The 26052-nt window shown below is 33.1% G+C and overlaps 3 protein-coding genes across 7 annotated transcripts; 2 read left to right on the top strand and 1 right to left on the bottom strand.

Annotated features, from left to right (window-relative positions):
* The first annotated feature begins 5395 nt into the window (after positions 1–5395).
* LOC118034549 (guanylate kinase 3, chloroplastic) lies at positions 5396–8747 on the top strand. 5 transcript variants are annotated; one of them, XR_012170987.1, is made up of 3 exons: positions 5396–6363; positions 6978–7050; positions 8729–8747. XR_012170987.1 is itself a non-coding variant. In XM_035039881.2 (2 exons), exon 1 carries the CDS (start codon positions 5617–5619, stop codon positions 6334–6336), a length of 720 nt encoding a protein of 239 aa, XP_034895772.1. In that variant the 5' UTR covers positions 5396–5616; the 3' UTR covers positions 6337–6363; positions 6978–8727. The 5 variants fall into 5 exon arrangements, 1 of the variants encoding a protein (XP_034895772.1); XR_004685045.2 differs by lacking the exon at positions 8729–8747 and adding an exon at positions 8303–8727; XR_004685044.2 differs by lacking the exon at positions 8729–8747 and adding an exon at positions 8300–8727.
* A 1302-nt stretch (positions 8748–10049) lies between these two features.
* On the top strand, positions 10050–13041 carry LOC118034548 (uncharacterized). Its single transcript, XM_035039880.2, has 2 exons — positions 10050–12338; positions 12483–13041. The coding sequence occupies exons 1-2, from the start codon at positions 10284–10286 to the stop codon at positions 12906–12908; spliced, it is 2481 nt and encodes an 826-aa protein (XP_034895771.1). The 5' UTR covers positions 10050–10283; the 3' UTR covers positions 12909–13041.
* Positions 13042–14821: 1780 nt separating this feature from the next.
* LOC118034550 (uncharacterized) lies at positions 14822–22705 on the bottom strand. The gene is made up of 14 exons (XM_035039885.1): positions 22258–22705; positions 20931–21012; positions 20062–20165; positions 19603–19729; positions 19302–19396; positions 19026–19149; positions 17983–18063; positions 17377–17475; positions 16716–16874; positions 16550–16610; positions 16372–16442; positions 15952–15996; positions 15604–15780; positions 14822–15536 (listed from the first exon to the last, which is right to left on the bottom strand). The coding sequence occupies exons 1-14, from the start codon at positions 22293–22295 to the stop codon at positions 15048–15050; spliced, it is 1752 nt and encodes a 583-aa protein (XP_034895776.1). The 5' UTR covers positions 22296–22705; the 3' UTR covers positions 14822–15047.
* Positions 22706–26052: the final 3347 nt, after the last annotated feature.

The raw sequence follows: 26052 nt of genomic DNA, 5'->3' as shown, positions 1-26052 counted from the left end.
TAGCAGTAGTTGGTCTAGATGCATATAAAGATTATTTCAATTACATATGTTGTTGTAGATGCTCAAAATAATGACATTTGGAGATGATTGTTGTGTGTTTTGTATGACTTTATCAAAACCAAAATAAGTCACAAGCTATTTTGCATAATATCTAATATACAAAAGGTTCAATTAGCCTATATATTTGTGTGTTTATGTAATTATTAAAAACATTTTACAAAGTCCACCTAAAAGTGTTGTAGTGATTTTTCTTAAGATAACACATAGACAATGTGAAAGATATATTTATGTCAATATATATATATATATAAAATTCCATATATGAGAACTTAAACTTGGATTTTGAGGTGCATCTAAATCATTTACATACCTCAACCATTGCAACCATATGTAAGATATTGATGAATTGAAAATGGTGTTGATGATTGGTTGAAGAACATCCATTATAAGACCTAGACAAGACATTTATTTGGCACTAAAGTGAAGGTTAAAAATGTAACAAATAATATGTCCAAATCATTTAATAATTGGGTTGACAAGTATAAAAGTATGTCAATTGTGATGTTACTTGAGAAGATTAGGTTGAAGTTGATGTTTAGGTTTTATGATAGGTTTGCTTAAGTTGCTAGTTAGAAGACTAAAATCAATCCTCACGTAAGCAAGTTGTTGGATAAGGCAATGAAAAACTCAAGAAACTTGAGAATGATTCCTAAAATTATTTATGATTACCAAGTGTTCGAGGGACATACTAGACTTTTAGTTATATTAGAGAAACGACATTGCTCATGTGGTGCATGAACACTAACAAGGATTCTATGTAGACACATTATTTTTTATATACCTCCTAAAAGGGTGAATTTATATTAATATTATCATTAGTTCTTCAAGATTAAGACTTTTATGAGGACTTATAATAAGGTGGTCCACTTATTACTAGAAGCTAATATTAATCCATACGAAGGAGAGGTAATTATTTAACCTTTATCCTTTAAAATATTTATGGGTAGACCTTAAAAGAATATAAAATGATTAATAATAAGAAAAGAAAAGTGGACCCTAAGAAAAAAAAGATTTCGATAATTAGGTGTAATGTATGCAAATTATTTAGCCATAACTTGAGGACTTGCCAAAGTAATTGTAATGAACAAGTTAATGTTCAATATATTGTAAATATGGAAGCCACATATGGGATAGTAAATGATAAACAAGTTAATGTCCAATTTGTTATAAATATGGTATTTAGAGATTGGATAGGAGTCAGAGGTTATATAAATAGTGGTGTAAAACAAGTGACTCAAAAAAATATTTCACTTTAAATTTAAATTATAATTATGATATTCACTTATCATTCTTCACATACTTATAAAAGATGAGTTTAAGCTCAACTTAACCCAAACAAGTTGCATTAAATGAGAAATGAAGATTGGTGTTAATGATGTTTTATTAGTGATGTTTATTTTAGATAAACACTTTAGTTTGCTTACCAATTTAATGATGTATTGTTATGTTGACTATTTGGATAATTACTTTTGCTTTTACATAAGAACTTAATTATGTAGTATTAAGTGGATGATTTAGATAAACACTTTATTTTTCTAATGATGTTTATTTTAGAGCAACCTAGTTCATTTAAATCTCATACATTTGTTTGATGTCATTTTTCATTTGTTAAACATGAACAATATAATAGTTAGATACAATAACACTACACATATTAAATTTGCTACCAACATGTACTTAACTTTTGTAAATCTAGCCTTTATATTATGATTCTTAATTCAAACTCTATTTAATTCATCATTTATTTTCTTCATTTTATGTAGCATTGGCTCAACATCATTAACACCTCCTTCAGCAGTGATTTTGATTTTACTAATAGGTTTATACTAATCAATGAAAATATTATTACATTATCTGTCATCTCATATATAGAATAACTTATTTTTACTATTTTTATTTCTAATATCCTATAGTTTTTTTTTCCTCATATTTCTTACACTTTATATTCTTAAACTCTAGTCCACCTAGCTGCTACCTTGTGTATTATTGATATTTGATGCAAATGAAGACATGTTGATAATGTTACAACGAAGATGGAGGTATATGTTTTTATGATTATTGGTTTTGTTATTATGAAGAAGAAACATGTCAAAATGGTGACAACACTTGCGGTAGTACGAAGAAGAAGAGCTCAAAAATTTAGTGTTTATACAGTTTTCATGATAATACTAGTGGCAATACTATGATTATTTGTTATTATGAAGTAAAGTGAATGTTGATTATTTTGTGATGAACAACAAAATTGCAAATGTGAAAACAATGGCAATGAGAAGAAAATGATTCATATTGTGTTCATGGTAAGAGGAATAATTTGATCGATATGATATCTAAGTGTTTATTTATTAACAAAAACTAAAAAGGGTAGTGCTTTTACTATCTATTACCTTACATAACACTATTTATTGAAATTTTTTTTTCTTTTTAGATCTATATTTTTTATTTTATCCTTCACTAATGATTTATTAAATATTGAATTTCATGATTTGTTGTAGCATGTTTTCTATGTAATTATCATAGTCTTATCACTTGTCTTGTAGATTTAGCGAGTTAACCCAATTGACTCAGGTTTTCTTTCTTTCTTTTTTAATTGGTATTTATTTTCAATTTTATCATTCAACAGTATGTTAACTATGAATTAAGTTTCATGAGTTTACTTTTTATGAGGCTATCCCAGTCTCATAACTCAAAATATGAGATTTACAGGTTATCTTAGTTTACTTGAGTTGTTTTTTTTGTTTTTTTTTTTAGATTAATTTTTTTTAAAATTTAATTCTTCAATTAGGGGTTGAACTTTGAATTATTCTTTATAATTTATTTGATTTGTTTTATATGAGGTCATCCCATTTTTATGACCTGAGTTGCGGATCTAATGAGTTAACCCAAGTTGTTTACTCGATATGCTTTCTATGAGGTTATCTAGTCTCAAGATTCAGATTATGGGTTTGATGAGTTAACCCAAGTTGACTCGAGTTATATTTTTATATCTTTTCTTAATTGATTTTTTTTTAATTTCATTATTCAACATTGGATTGATTAGAAACTGAGTTTCATAATTTATTTTAACTTTATTTTTATGGGGTAATGTTGGTCCCATGACTTAAGTCATGGATTGGTAAGTTAAATTAAGTTTTTATTTTTTAACATTTTTTTTAATTCATTTTTTTTTCTTAATTTCATTCTACAACATTGAATTGTTGGAAATTGAGTTTTATAATTTTTTGATTTTCTTTATATGAGGTTATCATGATCCAAGTTGTGAATTTGACAGATTAACCCAAGATAACTCGAGGCGATTCAATAAGTTGTCTTCTCAATATTTTTTAAAAATAATGTCATTTTTAACTTTTTTAGTTAAAATATATTTTTATTGGCCATTTCAGTTGCTTTCAGACCCGTTAAATCAATTGAGTCACATCAGATCAACCTCCACATGGTTCCAACTTTTTTTTCAATTAGAAAAAAAAATTAGCAACGCTTGAATATTTTTTTTTAAAGTTAAAATAAATTGATCATGCATGCCAATGATCTAGTATTTACTATAGGTTGATATTAAGGTTAAAAAAATTAGAGAAATGATATTGGTAAATGTAGAAAAGTGGAAGAAGGAAGAAGATGACAAGGATGAAGATGATGAAACGATGGTGGCAAGAGAAAAAAGTTTTATGGTGCTTAAAAAAAAAAGGGTTAACCCGTCAAACCTTAGATTCACGTCATAAAAGTTTGATAACTAAATAGGAAAAAACAAATTAATAGGTTAACCTAGAATTAACTAGGCTAACTCGTCAAAATAGGTTAACTCATCAAACCCGGAATCTGTGTCATGAAAGTTTGATAACTAAATAGAAAAAAAATTTAACATTAATAGTTTAAATTAAATGAAAAAATTAATTAAAAACAAAAAAAAAACAAAAACAAAAGGCATCAGCCTTTTCACTGTAGACTGTACTGTGCAGTCCATAGTCAAATGCATAAAATAAAAAACTGAAAGGCATCAACTGATAACTACATAGAAAAAAATTTAATATTAATAAACTAAATTAATTAAAAAGAAAAAAAACCTCTAAGAAGTAAAAAAAAAAAAAAAAAAACTAAATAGAAAGAAATTTAACATTAACAAACTAAACTCAACAAAAGAAAAATAATTAAAAAAAAAAAGCAAAAAAAAAAAATTCAAGTTAACTTGTCAAACCAGGTTAACCCGTTAAACCCGGATCCGTGTCATAAATATCTGGTAACTAAATAAAAAAAATTAAACATTAAAAAACTGAACTAAACAAAAAAATTAATTAAAAAAAAAGAAAAGAAATCTGAGTTAACTCGTCAAATCATGTTAACCTGTTAAACTTAGGTTCTGTGTCATAAAAGTTTGATAACTAAATAAATAAAAAAAATTAACATTAACAAACTAAATTAAACAAAAAAAATTTATGAAAAATAAAATAAAATTGACGGGTCAACCTATAATTAATTGGGTTCACTCGTGAAACTCAGGATATATGTCATGAAAGTCTAATAACTAAATAGAAAGAAATTTAATATTGAACAAACTAAACTAAACAAACAAAAAATTAAAAAAAAAAAAGCAAAAAAAATAAATTTATGGTTTAACTCAAATCAAGTTAACCCATTAAACCTAAAAAATGTAATAAAAGTCTGACAACTAAATAAAAAAAATTAACATTAATAAACTAAATTAAATAAAAAAAATTTATTAAAAGAAAGAAGCAAAAAAAACAATCCCGAAAGGCAAAAAAAAAAAACAACTAAAAAAAAACATATTAAACATCAGTGTTTTACTGATTTCATAGTAAAACACTGACTCTTTTAATATATATTACAATCTTATTTCATACACAATATATATAATATAATAGATATTGTTGACTTGAAATTCAACCCCAACTTAACATGATATATACATACACAATAAATAACATATAAAATATAAATATAAAAAAAACGAGTACCAATGTTCATCCGAGAATTCAAGTAGAGTAGAATAATTTTTTTTTCATAAATAAAACACAAAAAATTACCTCAACTGTAACATAAACCCCGAGGCCCAAACTAATATTATTTAAGATATATTTAAAAATATAATTACAGTTATCTTTTAAAATATTTTTTATTTAAAAATATATTAAAATAATATTTTATTTTTTAAAATTATTTTTAATATTAAAACATCAAAAAAATTTAAAAATATAAAAAATTATTAATTTAAAATATAAAATAATAAAAAATAAAAAAATAAAATATTTTTTTAAATTATTTTAAAAATATTTTTAAAACACAATAACAAATATTACAAATAAAAATTTGGATTCTAAATCCAAGCTCCACTTTGCCCTTCTCCTTCCTTTCTCCACGTACAAAACCCGTAATCCCCTCGTGTTTCGCAGACTCTATTTCTCTCTCGCTCGCTCGAGCCCAACTCTCTCTTCTCCGATCTTTCACCACCAATATACCTCTCTTATCATAAATCACAGCAAACCCACTTCTATCACTGAACGTTTCACTTCAACCCCACCAAGATTCTTTGCTTCTTACACCAAAATGAGCGATAGCCAGAAGCCTAAATTCACTATTCCACCTCCTGATAAAGCCTCGAAGCCTGAAATGCTACGTGCCCTTGAGTTCTCGATGGGTTCTTCTTTTAGTACTAGCCCAATTTGCCCCCCTCCAAACCCTTTAATCATTGTGATAAGTGGTCCAAGTGGGGTTGGTAAAGATGCTGTTATCAAGAAATTGAGACAAGTTAGAGAAAGTTTGCATTTTGTTGTGACTGCAACTAGTAGGCCAACGAGAGAAGGTGAGGTTGATGGTAAAGATTATTACTTTGTGTCAGAGGAAGAATTTTTATCAATGGTAGAGAGAAATGAATTGTTAGAATATGCACTTCTCTATGGTGATTATAAAGGGATACCAAAAAGGCAAATCAGGGAGTTTATGGCAAAAGGGCATGACATAGTTTTAAGAGTTGATGTACAAGGGGCTGAGACTTTGAGGAAGATTTTGGGGACTTCTGCTGTCTTTATATATTTAGTGGCGGAGAGTGAGTTGGAACTTGTGGAGAGGTTGATTGATAGGAAGACTGAGACTAGCGAGGCTTTGCTTGTGAGGATTGCGACTGCGAGAGAGGAGGTGAAACATGTTAGGGATTTTGATTATGTGGTTGTGAATGGTGAAGGGAAGTTGGATAATGCAGTTAAGCTGGTGGAATCTATCATTGATGCTGAGAAGGCCAAGGTCCAGCAAAGGAGGGCTGTGATTTAGTTGAGGGCTCAAAGTATTGTTTTTGAGGTATGGGCAGTGCTTTCAGTGGTTATGCTTTTCTAAGTTTTTATTTTTGTGGAATTGAATAATATGATTGCATTTGAAGGTTTTAATTATGGATTTTAAGGCATGAGAATCTGAACGTAGGTTAGAAGTTCAGCACTGGATAAAGTTCGTTATGTTCAATTTATGATCTTGTTGGTTTTCTACTTTGTTATGCGATAAAACACTGACAGAGGTCCACTGTGCATCTAACCAGGCGTAGGAGTGACCCAACTTTAATTGACTTGTCTTAGGAACTAGACTAAATTGTTCATTATACACTCAAACTCAAGAAAGCCTTGTTCCCAAACTAGGAGTTCAGCTATGAGTATGCAGATAGGTGATGGATGGATGAGTCTATTATATTGGAAAAGAGGCAGTGTAATATAGCAACTGCATTGTATTGCATAAAATGCTCCATAATAGTTGAATTGATTGTTCGAGAGAGAGGAGTGTATTTGGATTACAGTTTAGAAGAGATTACAATGTTTTGCAGATTCTTGTTCTATAGTTAAATTTTTGTACTATCTCCATATGTGTACATAGGTTGATGTCCGAATCTGGCAGCTTTATTTATTTCTCTTTCCTGTTATCTGTAGGTTCATTCCTATTGCAACTGTAACGACTATCCTGATGTCTTGTAACTGCACACTTGAGTCTTTGAGTACATAGGTTGGTGTCCGAATCTGGCAGCTTTATTTATTTCTCTTTCCTGTTATCTTTAAGCTCATTCTTATTGCAACTGTAACGACTATCCTGATGTCTTATAACTGCACACTTGAGTCTTTGAGTCCCTATGTCTTACAACAGCAAGCCTTTCTAAGCATTTTGCTTTGGTTTGGTTAAGGATGGGTCACATCCTTTATTTCATGGACAATCACATTCATTTTTAGTGCTTTTATGTAACCAGAAAGAACTTTCTGCAATAAGATATCAATCACCTCTCCTTGTACATTTGGAACAGGCAAGCACCTGTCATTTTTGCCATTTTTTTAGAGGCATTATTTTAATTCTGTGAAGTTATTTTTTCCTTTTGACTTCTCACATAACAGATTAAATGTTGCATAACAGAAGTTAAAACGGAAATTCAAAGAATGTGTGCATTTGAAAGTTATCATTGTGAGTTATATGACGTGATGATCTGAAATGCCATCTTATATCTGTGAAGGTTTTTTTTTTTGTTTTTTGTATGCTCTATTCTTATAACTCATTGAATGTTGCATACCAGAAGATAGGTCATTGGTTGTGCAGGTGGCGGATTGATCAACTGTTCAGTGAAATGTTTTTAACTGTAATGATTCTAGTGAAACTCGATCAACCTGTTATTCTGATAAAGTTTAGTGAAGTGGTCATCTAACTGATAATTGGTTTTCTTTGCACCACAAACTTTATACAATGAGAAGAAATGCCATGGAGAAACCTGTGTTCTTTGACAAACTCTTTTTTCAATCAGACAATTGTTAGTCCTTAAGTTTTTATTGCATTTTGTTAAAAGTGAAACAGAATTGCATAGCCAAGATGTAACTAACCTACCAGAAGTCAGATATTGTTTCTGAATTTGTTTCATAAATCTGGAAGAAAAGACCCATTTTTCCAAAGAAATTCTCTGTTTGGATTCTGTTACTTACCTTTGCTAACTTCCTCTATGCCTGAACCAAATCTGGTCTTTGTTGCCTTGCAATTAGGTGGTTTATCATGGGAAATGCATGCTTACCTTTGCTAACTTCCTCTATGCCTGAACCAAGTCTGGTCTTTGTTGCCTTGCAATTAGGTGGTTTATCATGGGAAATGCATGCAAGAAGTTTCTTGTCAATGATTTGTATTTTCATCCACTCGTACTATTGTTTTTTTTTTCTGGGACAACAAAAGTACAAAAAAAATGGTGACTGAGTTACTTTAGAAACTTGGCTCTGGTAATTAGCAGCCAGGAGATATCTTGCACATGGACACGTATTCAGAATCGAAGTTGCAAAGTTTGCCATCTGTGAGAAGCAACCTAGTGGTGGTGGGGATGGATCTGTGTAAGTGTAATGGAGCCCATCTTAGTTTGTGGTTTAGGCGTAGTTGGATAGAGCAATAATGGGAGAGGAGAACATAGGAATAGGACAATCTTATTTTAACATTTCAAAGTTTATGTCGGTACATCAAGAAGGAACCTCCTCCTCAAGTTCATTGATGCCACTTTTACACTCTTTTTTTGTTGAAGATCTCTTGTAGAAATTGAGTTTTACCATGATCAATCCAAGTGGGGATAAAGATTGTTTAAGGTCTTGGATTATTATAGTTGCTTGTTTCTGGAGTGTTGTTGTGTCCATTTCAATCTCTTAAATTTGATAGCATTTCTATTCAGCATGTCGTCTTCAAATTTCAAGTAGTTGGAATGATCTATTGACCATTGCTGGAATTCCCAGTGAGCTGATGATGGAGCTCTCAGCTAAGTTGAATCTGACTTATTCCTTCGCAGAAGCATTTTGATGTTTGAAGGATCAACTCTATTTCTTCGAAGAAGAATCCATTGGAAAATACAAAAGAATTGGAAGCTGGATGTTGAAAGAAATAGCGATTGGTAGTCACTCTACTATTGTTGGTTCTCTCTCTCTGTTTATTTATTTATTGAAAATTTTGTTTTGCACAGGCCTACCTGAGACTTTGCTTGTCCCAATCTTCCGTTTTCTATTCCGGCGAAGATTTGAACTGGTTTCCCCCGTCAAGTATCCATACTAATGAAGACCACGCGCAAAGCAAAGTGACTATCTTGCACCGTCGTCAAGTGGAAGCCAAGGCTCCTGAATGGTGTGGGAGACGTCAATCCGGTTCATTACAATTTACAAACCAACCTAGCTTATGCCTTATTAATTATGGTCTGACAAAAGCAAGGTCTCCATCAAAGCCGAGCTGTTCGTGTAGTTTAAGGGATAAGGAGGAATGTGGGTCCCATCCCATTGAAAGGAGCCTTTGCCTTGACACAAGAGAAGAGTCCTTCTGTATATCTATTTCTGCAAGCCATGGATAACCAGCCAAATTGCTAAATTCACACTAGTAAAGACCTTGACTAAGTCATCAAATTTAAGAATCCAGAAATGGAATGAGTCAAAAAGAAAAAGAAAAAGAAAAAGAAATTAACCGTGTCCCTCCCTCTTAAAGGAAATAAGGACAACAACTTGATGAAAAAAACCCCATTTATCCTCATTGAATCATTGTGAATTATGGGTTGGTTCTGTTAATAATCATAACAATAATAAAGCAATAAATGAAAAGGTGGAGTGTACATCACTATCATCTTAATCATTCAAACAGGAATCGTCTCGGGAATCTGGAGTTGGCAATTATTCCTGCGTGTTCCCATGAACAAAAACAGGATTAATCAAAGGCTACTTGGATGCATTCCAGAGCACGCTCAATGGTCCTGTTCTTGTACCCCCAAGAACAGGAAAACAAAACAGATTGAACCGTAAAATATTGTAAGAGCAAAGGACATGGAAAAGTGCAAGCAACTTCTCCAGCTTTATAAAGGGTTTGTTAACTTTCTAGTTTTGCTTGCGAGAAAAAGAAGCTTTCGGCTGGTTTAGATGGCCCATGAGGAGACTTATTGGTGAGAGACAACCGACTTTAATAAGCCATCACATGACCAGAGAGAGGGATAGTAGAGTGGACAACCCTTGCCGGCAAAGTTTTATAGCTGAGCAAAACTTCCTAGGAAAAACTGCATAAATAGAGAGCAACTTCTAACGTTTCTCTACATTTTCACAAATTAAACGTGCTCCCTAAGCTAGTTTTTCTCTTCGTTTTATAATCCTAGTTTCTCTTTTTTTTCTTGCACAAACACCATAGTCCAAGAATCAAGCCACTCTAGCATTTCCAAAGGCAAGTTTTGCACAACTGAAGGTTGGTCTAATCCGGTGAGTATGGATCGTGGCGTATCGGAAGAAGATGGCAGCATTCGTTTTCCGGTTGACGAGCTTCGCAGGCTTAGCGAAACCTATGGCTCTGCAACCATTTTTGAGCCTCAGAGTGATATAGGAAAGAGAGACAGTAGCACTGGAAATTCTGTTTCTCCAACATTACCTGCACCGGAGAAGAAACTCACACTCTTTGCTCTTCGCCTTGCCATTTTTGAGAAGGCAGCTACTTGCCTGGGAACCCTCGGGTTCATCTGGGCAACTGTTGTTCTTCTCGGAGGGTTTGCGATTACTTTGGATAAAACAGATTTCTGGTTTATCACCATTATTCTGTTGATTGAAGGGACTCGAATTTACAGCAGGAGCCATGAGCTTGAATGGCAACACCAAGCCACGTGGTCAATTACTGATGCTGGGATTAACAGTTTCCGGGCATTGAGATCCAGCTCCCACTTCATTATTGAAACTGTGAAAGCACTTTTTAGGCCAATAACACGGGTTCACAAGCAGAGTCTGCATACCAGAGAAATAAGGAAGAATCCTGATGCAGAAATCTCTGGGAACTGGGGAGTCCAGAGGAAGCTAACTCGGACATGGACAAGTTCAGATGTTCCTATTCTACCATATGCTCAATGGTTTTTTCTTTCAAGAAATGTCAGCAAGCTTCTCTATTGGCTCCAGCTGGCATCTGCATCAGCCTGTGTGGTTTTATCATTGATGAAACTCATCAAACATAACTATGGTGAGGTTGAGAAAGGGGATACTGACAAGAGGAACCGACAATCTGCACTGAATATTTTCTATTCTTTGGCTTTGGCAGAAGCTCTGTTGTTTCTGATGGAGAGAGCTTACTGGGAGTGGAAGGCAAGCTACTGTAAACTGCTGGAAGAGGTGAGCAAAGAGTGTGATTTGGGGCTTTCAGGCATGGTTTCGATCAGAAGGTTCTTCTACGATGCCTACTCTAGGTGTCTTGAAGGCAGTATCTTTGATGGCCTAAAAATGAACATGGTTACTTTTGCTATGGATCTATTGGCTTCCAATTCCCCTGATGAACAGCTCATTGGAGCTAGAATTCTTCGTCAATTTGTGATGAATCCTCAGTTTTCTGATGATACTCTCAAAAACATTGGGACAAATATATCAATGATAGACCGATTAGTGGAGGTATTGAACTGGAAAGACCCGCAGGAAGAAGAGATCAGGAGGTCAGCTGCAGAGATACTATCAAAACTAGCCGGCAAGAAGCAAAACTCCCTTCGGGTTGCTGGAATACCTGGCGCATTGAAGTCAATTTCATCTCTGCTACAAACCAATAGAAGTTGCAGCACCACAGCTGATGAAATTGGTGAAAAGACAATCATCTGTGATCATGCACATTATGGATTCTGGACATTTAATCATTTAGGACTTCTTATCCTGAAGAAGCTCGCTCGTGACCATGATAACTGTGGGAAGATTGGAAATACAAGGGGCCTCCTACCGAAGATCATTGATTTCACACATGTAGAAGAGAGGTTGCTGAAAGATGAAAATGTAACACCATCTCAGATTTTGACAGTGAAACGTTCTCTGCAACTGGTGATGATGCTGGCAAGTACAACAGGCACAACTGGTAATAATCTTCGAAGAGAAATCTCAGAGATAGTTTTCACCATCAGCAATATTAGAGATATTCTACGGCATGGCGAAAAACACCCAATGCTACAAAAACTCAGCATAGAGATATTAACCAGTCTTGCACTAGAAGAGGATGCAAAGGAGAGGATTGGGGGCACGGGTGGAGTTCTTAAGGAATTATTCCACATTTTCTTCAGCCAAGGAATTCCCGAAAATCAGAATCATGCAAGAATGGCTGCAGGAGATGCTCTAGCAATGCTGGCCTTGGAAAGCAGAAGGAATTGTCTTCGCATTTTGAAATTAAAAGTACTGGAAAGGCTAGTTGGAGCACTGGAGGTCCCATTGCTCAGGGTAAATGCTGCAAGAATTCTACGGAACTTGTGCACCTATACGGGAGTAGATTGCTTCGACCAGTTGAAGGGCGTAGCAGCTGCTGTACCCACGGTAAGTGCTTTCTAGTTCTCTATAAATTATGTTTCTATGTTTAGAAAAGGCATGGGAAACAGGATTTCGTTTTGTAGTCTGATCTAAACTGTAAGTACTTCTGAACAGAAACTTAGTTTTCAACTCTTTCCCCTCGTGTTGCAGGTGCTGGAGGCAGTTATGTCTGAAGAGAACAAACTACAAGAAGTAATGGTAGGACTAGCTGCCGAAGCTTTTAAATTCATGACTCCTCAAGAATCCAACATCATGTTTGAAAGAACTGGTATAAAAGAGGCTGAACTAGCCAACAAAATACTCCAGATTCTCAAAAACTACGAAAATCCACCAGTCAAGGTTCCAAGAATAAGAAGGTTTTCCATAGAGTTGGCGATTTGGATGATGCGGAATAACACGGCGAATGTACGTACTTTCAAGGACCTGGGGTTGGAGAAGGAATTGGAGGGGGTTTTAGAATCCACGGCTGAAGTTGAAAGCTTCAACATATTCTCAGGCACTTCTGGGCTGAGTCGCCACAGCACAACTATTCACTCACTTGTTGAAACTGCATTGCAGTTGCTGGAAGACAGGTAAAATTGTGCAGCAGAAAGTTCCAAACAAGTTGTCGTGTGAATATGAAAGCGCCAAGTTTAGGAGATTCTTTTTTCTCTACATGATATTTATGCATTTGTATATGTTTTGCAAATAAAGAATCAAGTTACTGATATTTATTGCTACCCCATGTTTTTGAAAATCCAAAAAAATATCAAAAAAACAAAGAAAACCCAAGAAACTTTGCTGTCATTTGTGCTTATAGTTGGGGCACGGCAATGCTTGCTTATTTGTACAGCCAGCTATGTCAAGCATGAATGTCAGAATCAGCAGATGTTTATTGCTCCTCCAAGTTTAATTTGATATTATATTTTATAACCAGATTTTTATTTTAAATATTTTATAATATTTTAAATTATAAATATGTAATTATGGTTGTGTGAGCATCTCCACATTGACCTTCCAGATGTTTGGAGAAACAAGTTTAATTGGTTTACAAGAAGACTCCTAATTGGAGATCGATAATAATTATTTTAACACGTTACAAATATAATTTTTTAATCAAGAAATTAAATAAATTAATTGTTTGACATGTGAGATAGGTTTGGCATCAAAAAAATATCACATATTTACAAAAAGATATTCATCTATCGAGTTAGATGTTTATATGTTATTGATACATGAACATAACAGGAAAATTCATCACACTATTATAGGAGCATATTCTAAGAGATCTACATGATCCTTCACATTTACCAACACATAATATGGATAATTATGAGTTTCGTGCATTTAGAGATAATAAATTGGTATAGATTAGTTTTTTTCGTAACATATAAAAAAAATAAATGATGATATATTATTTTGTTATATATTAGATAAATCTTTCAATACATGAGGGTCAAAGAGTTGCTGCCACAGTTCGTGATGCTACTAACGATGTTGAGCACAACATATTTAATACTTGGTTTTTATCGTGTCGTTCTTCACTTTGATAAGGTTGGGAATGCTAAGCATTTAGACACTACAAATAAGATTAATTATCATACAAGACGATGATAAGCTTATGGTTCTGATGGTACAAGCTCATCAAAAGGCTAATTGTTTCTTAAATTGTGTTTCTCATTGGCAGAGGGTTGAGAAATGCATAGACACTTTGTTTTCCTTGGTCATGCATGTAGTACATGTGCGAATGTATACGTCGTGCATATACTACGTGTAAACTACATGGGTCGTGCATGTCGTATAAGCACGACTGCATAGGTTGCACATTATACTGCATGCGCGTACAGAGATTGCACATGTAGTACAGCGCATATCAATAGAACATGCATATATTACATTCTCCCAACTATGTTAGCTCAGGCAATACTTTATGGAACTGCGTTAATCTAGAAAAAAACTCTACTTACTACTCGAGATGTACGATAAAAGAGGAACTATAGCTCTGACTTCTAAGGGATTCTCATACGTACTTGAAAAACGCTAATGTAATAGGGAGGCCCCCCCGTTAATCAGATGATCTTTCTGTTTTTCCCAGAGATTGGACATGATCATTAATAAAGCAGGCAAACCTTGAAGCAAGTGATCCTTTCAGCTTGCTGTCAAGTTACAGTGAGCGACTATAATTCCCTAGTTTCACTCCTTGTACTCTTTACCTTTAAAAAAACCAAAAAAAGGGGGAATGGGCTCTTGGTTAGACTAGCAAGTTATAATGCATCCATTTTATACCAATCAGACTGGGACAATTTCCAAGTTCGATGCCATAATGCAAGTAGAAACCAGAAGAGGTTTTTTCAGTTACATGATGTTTATAAAGATTAAAGATTCAAGTTGGATAACACAACAAGGAGATTGAATCGAGATGCCCAACTTGTACTCTTGCTAAGAAGCTGTGAAGCCGAGCGGAGAACAGGAGCAAATGTTGAACCACATTTCAGTTTCAGCTTATCACCTACCAAATCCGACTCTTTATTTAAATTATATTAACAGATGTGTTTCCCTGATCGGGAGTAAAAAGAATCATTACAGTCTGTAGAACCAACACAATCAACTTTAAACACGGAATCTATTTTCTTGCTTTTGTTTTTGCATATTTTACAGCACTGAATCGTGGCACTATCTTAAATACAAAACAAAATATCATGGCATTCTTGAAACATAAAAATATGATTTTGGTTTTCACCTACCATTTCGGAACAAGTTGAAATCCCAACGACGCAGCAAACCATCCATAACGTGGCCTGCTGGATTCCGTTCTACAGTCAATGTGGCTTTTGTATTACCTGACAAGTCACTACCTGTTGAGCTGTGGACACCTCCTGAAGTATCACTTCGAGAAGAGGTAGTTGTGCTTTCTGACCCCATTATGGATGACGGAGTGTCAAATGTAGTTCCTACAGATGCTGCACTTGTAGCGGGAGAAGGACCTTCAGTTGCTAAATTTTGGTCATTGACAGCTAAAGAGGAAGTCGATTCTGTCTTTTGCTTTACTGAAGTAGAAGTTGGTGTATTCAAAGGATTGCCATGTTCTACAATTGAAGATGCATCACCGCTATCTTTTTGTGAATATTTAACAGAAGCTGGACTGACACTGGCCGGTTGTCCCTCTGCATTAGGGTGTCGCATCTCCAAGTCCTTTAATGACTCAATTACTGCTTCCATGAACATCTGAAATATGCAGCATGTCAAGTTTCAAATAGATGAACATTTTGCACACACAATGTTCAGGACTCACCCTTTCTTCCTCCTCTATATCACATGGAAAACCTGCCAAGTCCTCCAGCTGGTATTCCACATATTGATTGTCATCCATTGTTGTTGGAACATGTGGGCCACAAGGATGACCGTTGGATAATTCAAAGCTAATCATTTTGGACGATGATGGCAAATGATCATCACCAATTTCTTCATGCTGCAGCAAAGCATGCCAGAGTGTTACGAGTTATAAAAAAATATTAACTCCAGCCCCTAGGAAAGAGATGAGGTAGAACACAGCTCGAGTCATATGATTCATAGAGTGAACCAGCTGACAATTGTGCTAATCTGTCACTAGAGCATTCTGTTGCAAAGGGCAAGAGGATACCTCGACTTCAGATTGAAGGTCTTTATGTTGAATATCCATAGGAACCTGAGCAGAATCAAAGTGATAATGAGCAGAAGCTCCATGGAAATTGTAAGAAGTTCAACATAATACAGAAAAAATAATCCAAACCACTACTCCTTCCCGGTTTATGAAATTAGCTTAATTCCTTGCACAGCTTTATCCCCATAAAGTGCAGGCAGCATTTGTCCTCCTCCCCCTTCAGCAGAAGTGCATGGGGAGTGGAAAGAAGAGGACCATAAAAATTATTGATACCCATTAAACAGATCAATCCTTACTTTATGGAACAGTTAATTAAACATATGCTGCACCATACATACCTTTACCCTTTACACTAAGGGTTCTTTTTTTTAGGGATTATTTTAACATTTCAAGCCAAAAACACAGCATATAATCACTGACCTCCATCCGACTCATAGGTGTTTTGGACCGAACTTGTTCAATGGCATCTGCTGTACTGCTTGATGATGGTTCTACAACAAACAACAAATAAATAAGATAATGAAAAAAAGTTGGCAAATAAAGTTTAGACAGAAATCATCAGTAAGATGCTAAGCAGCACAAGGTAAATGACTCATACCTTTATGCACAACTGAAGATTCTGGGTTATGGCCAACTTTATGCAAAGAGCTCCAACTATCCTGCAGGTAAAAACAATCATCAATTGGCAAAACAAATAGGAGATATGAAATCTAGCACTTCCAAAAATTTCAGGGCTACAACCAGATGAATGCAGTTCAATTTACCTTACCAAAGTAATCATGCATTGTTTCAAAGTATGTTCCCCCCACCTCATCCTCAGGAGGTTGTAAAACATTGTGAAAAAATATATTTATTGAATCAAAATAGAATTGTGGGCGTGGAGAGTTGTGATCTCCCTCAAACTTGATAATGTTCTTGTCTCCCTGCAAAATTTGTGCATTAAAAATCTTATATATACTAAGTGCCAGGCAACAGAAATCAACAAACCAAATGCAAGAGTTTCAAAAAACAGAAAAGAGTAGCATACACATCACATTTGATGAGATTTCAAAAAAAATCATTGTAAAGGATCTTTGGGAGTCGTTCCTCCAATAAAGAGATTTTGAAGATATACAGAACATATATTTAATGTTTAGCATGACTAGGAGCACTCAGAACTCAAATATGAAATCACTGGCCAAGAAGCAGCTGTCAATTGTATTCAGGTAGCTTCCAAATTAACCTCAGGCTGAGGCTTGGAGTGCATATGACCAGAGTAGAACAGATTTCACTTATCATTTGTTAAAACTGAAAACAATTAAGTTTACCATGATTACAAACTTAACAAAACGCCAGCATTAGAGCAAATTTTAAGCACAGTAAATTTCTATCTGCAATAGACCACAACTACTTCTGAATTTTCGCCACTAAATGAAAGAAACTTACCATGTAAGCTTCAAATATACTTTGTGAGTGATGAGGGCGTATGAAATCATCATCAATGGCATGCCCAAATAAAACAGGAACAAAACATGATTTTGCCACCTGTAATACAAAAAAGTATAAAGGAATTACATTCTTGAATACCAGGTAATATGATAAAATTTAACACAAAAAGCAGTTCAATGAAACACCATGCAAGTTTTTCATTCACTAAAAAAATTGTTTGCAACTTCTTTGACATCTCTTTGTTAAACACTTGTATAAAATCCACCAGTAACCGCCCAAAACCAACCTACAACTATCATCAGCGTGATGAAGATGTCACGCATATAGGTAAAAATACAGTGGAGAGTCACACACTAGCTCATCTAATAGTGACTGTAATTTCAATTAACAAATTAGCTATTATTCTTTAAACTACATATTAGCTTTCCATTTTGACCAAGTGGTTATCCCATACCATAAATACATGAAACTGATAAAAAAAAACCAGAAGACATGTCGGATGGGACAACTATGAACAGGTTAATAATTGACTTATAGTTATCATCCAGAAGCTTCAACTTGCAACACACAATAAAGTAAGTAAAGCTGCAGGGGAGAGAGAACCTTGATGGTGTTCAGGTCCATTATGTCAAACTTTGCCTTTTTCTGAATAGATTTACGCATGTATTGGATAGCAAATTTCACCTAGAACAAGCAACAAAAATAAACATAGTGAGACAACACGACAGCCATGACTAGAAGAACATTTGTGCACTCATCATTACATGTGCATGATTAAAGGAGTCTGGTGGTTGAGATTAGGGAAAAAACAATGAAGAGTGAAAGAACCTTCAATACACAATGGAAGGTTAACACTTACCCCAACAACAACAAAACTGACCTGCTAAAATAATGCAACAATAAAGAGCTAATGTGTAAAGAAGATAAAATTAAGATTCATGACGGGAACAGTAGAATGCCAGAAACATTAAACATGGCTATGCACCAAAGTTGCTAGACAATAAATGTTAATGGTAAAATAAACTACTGACATCATCTAGGTGCAAGTAGAATTAGATTTTATTAAGACCAAGATGATGGAAAAATTACAGGGTAGTAGAGCTGTTTCCAAGTAAAATAAATTACTGCCATCATCTAGGTGCAAGTAAAACTAGATTTTATTAAGACCAAGATGATGAAAAAATTACAGGGTAGTTGAGCTGTTTCCAAGTAAACTAAATTACTGCCATCATCTAGGTGCAAGTAAAATTCGATTTTATTAAGACCAAGATGATGAAAAAATTACAGGGTAGAAGAGCTGTTTCCAATGAACCATCCAAATTCCAATAAAAGCCCAAAAGAAGAAGAAGATCTAAGCACAATGATATCACAGTAAAAAATCAAGAGGAAAGAGTTCTCCATGCAAGTAAAAATCCTGTAAACCTTACTTGAGCCAGTAGTGGTGATTCCGGGGAAAATATCATTAATGTAGTTTCCAATTATTAACATTTCAGGAAAATTATGCAATTAATTGAAAAACTGTCATAATAAACATGCTTGTATGCTCTTTTATTTCCTGTTATTATAAATCATTGTACAAAATACACCAACGATGTGAATCAATGAATGATGTAATTCTCATAATGTGGCTGAATGTATCAACTTACAGTGAACTTGGGTAAACGGAATTTGTAAGTTTCCACAAGTTCCATCATTAGGTCAACCAAATCAGAAAAGGGACTGTCAAGAACCATTCCAGCTATTGAGGGATCCTCAGCTCCATACATCAGGCTGTGAAATCAATGGTAGATAAGTAAATGGGAAGGCCTTAACACTGCTACAGGTCCACGTGAGCATAAACCTAGACTAATTACACAGCGAAAAAAAAAAAGATACAAAAAGGAAAGGAAAAGAAAGGAAAAATAGAGGTGAATGAACAGAACCTAGTGACAGCACCCATTGAACGGCCCCATAAGCCAATCAAAGAGACATTTCCATCTTCCCGCAAATAATTAACGACAGCCATGAGATCATCTTTCTAGAAAACAACCAAAGAATTTCAGATGGTGATTTTCAACATTGAAGAACAGCAATTGCCAATATAACAATAAATGGTCATGTGGTGTATAAACAATTTCTCTAGGAGATTAACAAATGTTTTGACAATCAATGGAAAAAAAGATGCAGTTACTCAATGAGCATCCAACTTCCATCAAATGTTTTTGATAAATTGCCAGAACTTACTTCATTCCATCCTAGAGTGACATGATCTCCTCCAGAAAGTCCGGATCCTGAGAAATCAAGGGTGAAAACAGTAATATTTGAAGGCAACAATATAATAGCAGCTTCACTAGCATCAACCCTGCACCCACTGAAAAAATAAAGATACAATACCAATTAGTAACAATCAGTTCTGTGAAACACAAGATTGAAGAAATCAATGCAAAATCTTAACTAAGTTGATCATTCTATAAAGCTGCAAGTCACTCCACTCGCTACTCCATTTTCACAAGGGTAAACAAAAGGAACTTTATATTGGCATATAATACGCTTGTTGACTATAGAAAATTCTCTTTCAATTTAATCTGTTTTCTCATTCTTCATCATCCAAAATTTTGGGTTCCTAAGAACACTAGAAGACTCCATCTGTAAGGTGCTACAGACAGCAAGCTACATTACAATAAACCCTGATTAACCAGTTACCTGTTTCCATGACAATATATTACACATGGCAGAGGCTTTTCTTGGGGATTAACAATGGGCATGTAATGACTACATTGAAGAGCATCTCCCCTACCATTTTGAACCTGCGAACATTGAAAGCACCTTACACATAAGCCAACGATCACTTCAAATTTGTCAAGTTTCCAAGCAGGCATAAAGAAGACATCAATGATTTACTAACAGAAGGTCCATAGTTGTCAATTCCTTGCAGAAAAAAGTGCATGGAAGAAATAAATCTTTAATCCTCTTTTACAATTATAAGTCATTTTTCAATTGCATCACTTGCAATGTTTTCAATGGGAAATCATGAGAAAGGAAGGATCAAATAATTTTAACAATGTTTCTAATCTCTTGTGCATGTGAAATGTGGAAATGTCCATGAGTAACTGGGTGTGTGGACCATGACTAGGTTGCTACTGCAGTGCCCAGTCCTATATATTCCATTATCCCGGTAAGAAAGAGTGTAAAGAAAACAATTGGTCGCCTAACCCAGCAAAAAATTATGCTATATGGGTATATTGTAGGACCTCCGATTTAAAAAATTCACCTAAAAATTGTAACATGGATGACGAGTTGCAAAGTATCAAAGATTCGGAAATCTTGATGAAAACTTCAGCAAATCTATATTAGGCTTGATAAGTATGTGCAATTGCTAGGGTTACTTGTTTTACTAGACTGTTTTTATATATATCTAGCTGATGACAATAGAAGACAGGACAACTAACATATCAGAGGTTTTTAGCAAGTTACTGCTTGAGATACTTGCCTAACAGAGAGGAAGACATAAACCAAGTACAATCAAACATAAAAAAAAAAAGACCTTTCCACACATATAGAGTGGCACTTACCTCCATATCCTTTCTTTGGTACCATTTTCCTTTCAACATGAACTCTTGATCCAACAAATCATGTTTTGGATTGTATTCAGCTCTACAGACCAAAAATGGACAGAATCATGAAAAAAATATAAACAAAGAAAATGTCCAATACATTTGACAGGTATCTAGTCAGCAAAGATTTTAATTGCCTGCACTTATTGCAATATACCAGTTATATAAGAAGTGCAGTGCATAATCGCATCACTTCAGCATGCAACATACACTAATGCCCTCATGTTCTTAAAGAGACCGATGCAACATTTTTTTCTTCTTCTTCTAAGGAACCAATTCTTAAATAATGAAAATAAGAACATATATGGAGCCAATGATGCGAAATTTTTTAGATATCAAACATACATCAGCTCACAAGAGGATGCATCTGATCTACAAGATGTCTTTGATGACCGAACTCAGTGTTTGACATTGACAGTGCGAGATTGACTTTAAACAGACATTTGACCTGTAATAGTTCAGTGTCTATAAATTTAGGAACTTCATCTGATTCTCATCGAAATGGTTCAGCATCTAGTATCAATTATATCCAATTAAACTGCCAATTTAATGACTCCCAGAAAGTTCATTTGCAGTCTATGCTTTCAATACCACGTGAAACACCCCAAAAGTAGAAAAATCAAGTTAATAAAAGCAAAAGAACTAAAAGGTCCTGATCCCCACATGCCAACCAGTAAAAACAACTACTGAAATTTAACACAGCGCATACAGAAACATCGATTAGCACCCTTCAACTTTCAAAAGAATATGAGAAATAGTGACAATATAGACTATCTGCTATGCACCATAATACGATTTCATATATAAAAATGAAAACTACCTGATACAATACACGGGTTGGAATCTAAAGATCGAAAGTGAGTAATCAATCCATGGGATTATAAACAAGAATATCACAACAACAAAAAATAAACATAAATTAGCACAGAAAGATCTTGGATTCTGAACAAATCACACGAGCAAAGTAAAGAGTCAAAGTTATATTATTTGAATCCCACTAATAAATCAAAACTCCTTTTGGTTGCCAAGCAAACTGATAGAAAGGAACTAAAATCAAATTTGAATCTCATGCTGTTTATTATTTTATTTTAATGAGTAGACAAAAGAAATATAAAAATTAAGACTTTGGAGAAAAGGGTTTCCAATTTTCATCAAAAGCCAGATAGGAAACGACCAAGATTCAAAACGAAATCCTTCTCTTTTCCCACTTCTAATCATCAACCAAACAAACCAAAATCCAGATAAAAACCAATCAAATTTGAAGGGAAGAAGAGAGATTTAATACCTGGGAGGCCGTATAATAAAGTTAACAAGTTGCTCCATAGAGATTCGAAACTGTAACTTCGATCTCTCTTATTACTGCTATAATAAAGTTAAAAGCTTTTTTGTATTGCTAAAAAAACACAGAGAGAGAGAGAGAGAGAGCGAGAGACAGAGACAGAGACAGAGAGTAACAAGAGGAAGACAGAACAGTATGTGTATCTGTTTTATGTCGTGTATCTGTTTCTGTATCGGGGAAAAATAAAAGATAGAGAGAGAGAGAGAGAGAGATGGAAGGCAGAGGAGGAGAGGGCTTCGTTTTTCTTGTTTCTTATTTATTAACTTGTTATTGTAAGCTGTTCGGTTTCTTTCTATTCGTGTTTCGGTGTGCAGGAGGTGGTTGGCTTCTGCAAACCCATGCTTCTTGTCTCTCTCGGCTACTGGCTGGCTCCTCTTCTTACGTGTGTGAATGGATTCATGTGTGGAATTTTCAGGGGCATAACATCTGTTATTATTTTTTAAAATGTTTTTTACTTATAAATATATTAAAATTAATTTTTTTATTTTTTAAAAAATTAATTTTAATATCATCATATCAAAATAACCTAAAAATATTAAAAAAAATTAATTTAAAATAAAAAAAATTAATTTTTTTAAAAAATATTTTTAAAATATAAAAAAACCAACCAACCCAAATCCTCTCTTTTTTATTCAAAATTTTTGAATCCACTAAAAATAAATTGGTCTTTAATAAGCTATTTTATATAGGTTTTTATTTAATGACTTTTAGTTTATAATTATTTTTTTAGTTTAGTTTGATTTGAATTGTGCTTGTTTAGTTTTTTCACTTTTTAAAATTTAAAACCTAAAATGAACCAAACCAATTCTTTTTCTTACTTTTTTAACCCAAAATATCCAATAAGTTTGAAAAACAAGTATTTCGGGTTGGTTTTTACTAATATTTCGAATAATTCATTAATTTAATCACTTTTAATACGACTTTCCAAAAAAAAAAAAAAAAAGTTGATAGTAAAGGGGTTTTGTTCGATCTGATTAGGCTTTAAAGCCCAAGGAGCTCACATCCATGATCAATATTTTTAGATCTTGAACACAAAGAAAGTATGTGGGTCAAAAGTATAAGCATAGATTCGTAAGTGCATACATGCGAAGCGGCCATAAAGTTAGTGTTTTTTTAAGAGAGCATTCGTTGAGAATTTGCATCTTCTATAATTGACGTGGGATAATAGTTGTACTTGAAAAAGATCTTAAACTTTAACAGTCAAATAATTGTGGTAATTTTTTTAAAAATAAAAAAATGTGATGTATACAAAATTTAAATAAAACAATGTGATGCATACAAAAATGTCATGGGAAACTCTTAAATAATAATATTAAACTCGGTCTAACAGATTAATTTTAAAATTTATTAGCATGATTTTTTTTTACTTAACTTGGATTTCAAATCAAACCGTCTGAAACTTTTTTTAATGTGATTCAATAGGCTTGACCTGTCTTAAAACATTCAAACAATTGATTAAAACATGGTTTAGCTTTTAAAAAAAAAAAATCAAGATGGCATCTTAAAAAAAAATATTGAGAGAACGACATATAAGATCGGCTTGAAGTTAACATATCAAATCCACAAACTAGATCATAAACTCTGCTTAATTTAATATTTTTTTTTTGGTGAAACTGTTTTTTATTTAATTATATGATCGCAAAAATAAAAACAAATTACAAAATAAATTATAAAAGCTCAATTCAAAAGCAACCAAATGTAATTAGAAAAAAAAGAGTTAATAAAAATTCAATGCTGAAGAATAAAATTAAAAAAAAAATAAAAAAAAATAAAGTAAGTGCGCAAGTCTAGAGCAAACTCTTATGTTTGGCCATCTTTTTTCTTTTATTAAGGGCAGTCCACCCTACTTTTTTTGAAAAAGAAAATACAACAAGCAACATGACATGTCACCTAGTGTTGCCAAGAATCTAACCACCGCTGTTATGGTTGGAAAATCAGAGGGGTGATGATTTTTTTGCCTAAAATCCAATTTTAAACCCATTTTCACAAAAAAAAAAAAAAAAAAAACCCTAATAAATACCATAAACCATTTACCAACCTCAAATTCACTCAAAAAAATTGAAAATCAATGGAATGAGAAAATTTAAACAGAACCCAATTTACTTTTTCAAGTATGTTTATAGAAAAAGAAATCATCATTGAACAAAACTTTTTGACTCCAAAATCATCTATTTTTATTGCCATATTGTGGCCATATGGTAACTTTCTTTCTCATTTACTATTTTCAAGCGACTCTCTCTCTTTTTTCTTAAAAGTTAAAAACTAAAATATTAAGAAAAAGAATTTTTAGACTAAATTTGAAATTGTGAAAACTAAAGGAATTGAAGAGTAAGGAAAAGAAAGTAGATGGACTTACATAATTTTTTTTTTTTCTGGTGAATTTGATGTTGGTCATGGGATTTTTTATTGTTTTACACTTGGGTCTCTTTTGTTGATTTTTTTCTTTCTTTAACAAAATTTAATAAATTATTCATTTACTTGGGCATAAAAGGCTACAATTAGAAAAATATATATTTAAGGATAATACTAGGAAAAAAAAAAGAGAAATGATTATTGTGGATAATTACAATAAAATACCTAGCCCTTTTAATACATTGTATGTTACTACCTAGAACCCGACCATTATTATATTGTCTAAGAAATCAGGGGAGTAGTGTTTTGCCCTAAAAATTTATTTTTAAAAATTTTCACCCAAAAACGCATTACGAACACTATAAAAACCTTTAAAAATCACTAAACAAACCCTAAAATCAATTAAAAAATTAACAAAATAAAAAAAATTATTTTTCAAACATGTTTATAGTAAAAAAGAATCATCAGCATTGAATCTATCTCTTTGAATAGAGCTTTTTGACACCAAGATTGATCATTTTTATAACCATATTATAGTTAAACCGATAAATTTCTATTTAATTTGCCATTTTCCAACGACTCTTTTGAAGTTAGGGATTGAAATATTAATAAAATAAATTATTTTACTAGGTTTGAAATTGCAAAAAACTAAAACAAAAGAAAAGCAGGTGGACTAAATTGACCAAATGATTTCTTCTTGTTTTTACACTTTGATCTTTTTTTGTTCAATTTTTCATTCTTTAACAAAATTTAATAAATTGATCATTAATTTGGACATACAAGGCTATAAATGAAAAAAAAAATAGCTTGAGGATAAAATTAAAAAAAAAAAAAGCTCATTGTTATTGTGGATTACTACATTAAAGTACCTAGCACTTTTAATATATTGCATGTTGCTTCTTAGAATACGATCATCACCTTGGTGGCTAGAAAATTAGGGAGGTGTTTTTTGCCTAAAAACTCATTTTTTAATCTATTTTCACCCAAGAAAACCTATTAAACACCATAAAAACCTTCATAAACCATTTACCAAGCCCAAAGCACCCCTAAAATCACTTAAACAAAATCAACCAAATAAAAAAAAAAAATCTAAATGAAGCTTGATCTACCTTTTTAGACATGTTTATAGGGAAAAAAAAAACTATTATCATTGAGCTCCTATCTTCAAATGAAATTCATTAACACTAAAATTAGCTATTTTTATTGCCATATAGTGACCAAATCGACAACTTTATCTTTTTTCTTTTATTTTCAAGCAGCTCTCTTTCTATTTTTTTAAGTCAAGGACTGAAATGTTGAGAAAATAAGCTTTTAGATTAAATTTGAAATTTCAAAAACTAAAGGAAATGCAAAAGTAAGAAAAAAGTATGTGGAATAAACAAAAAAAAT

Source organism: Populus alba, chromosome 10 (assembly GCF_005239225.2).
Source record: "Populus alba chromosome 10, ASM523922v2, whole genome shotgun sequence".
Taxonomy (NCBI): domain Eukaryota; kingdom Viridiplantae; phylum Streptophyta; class Magnoliopsida; order Malpighiales; family Salicaceae; genus Populus; species Populus alba.
This window is presented reverse-complemented; position numbering and strand designations above follow the sequence as displayed.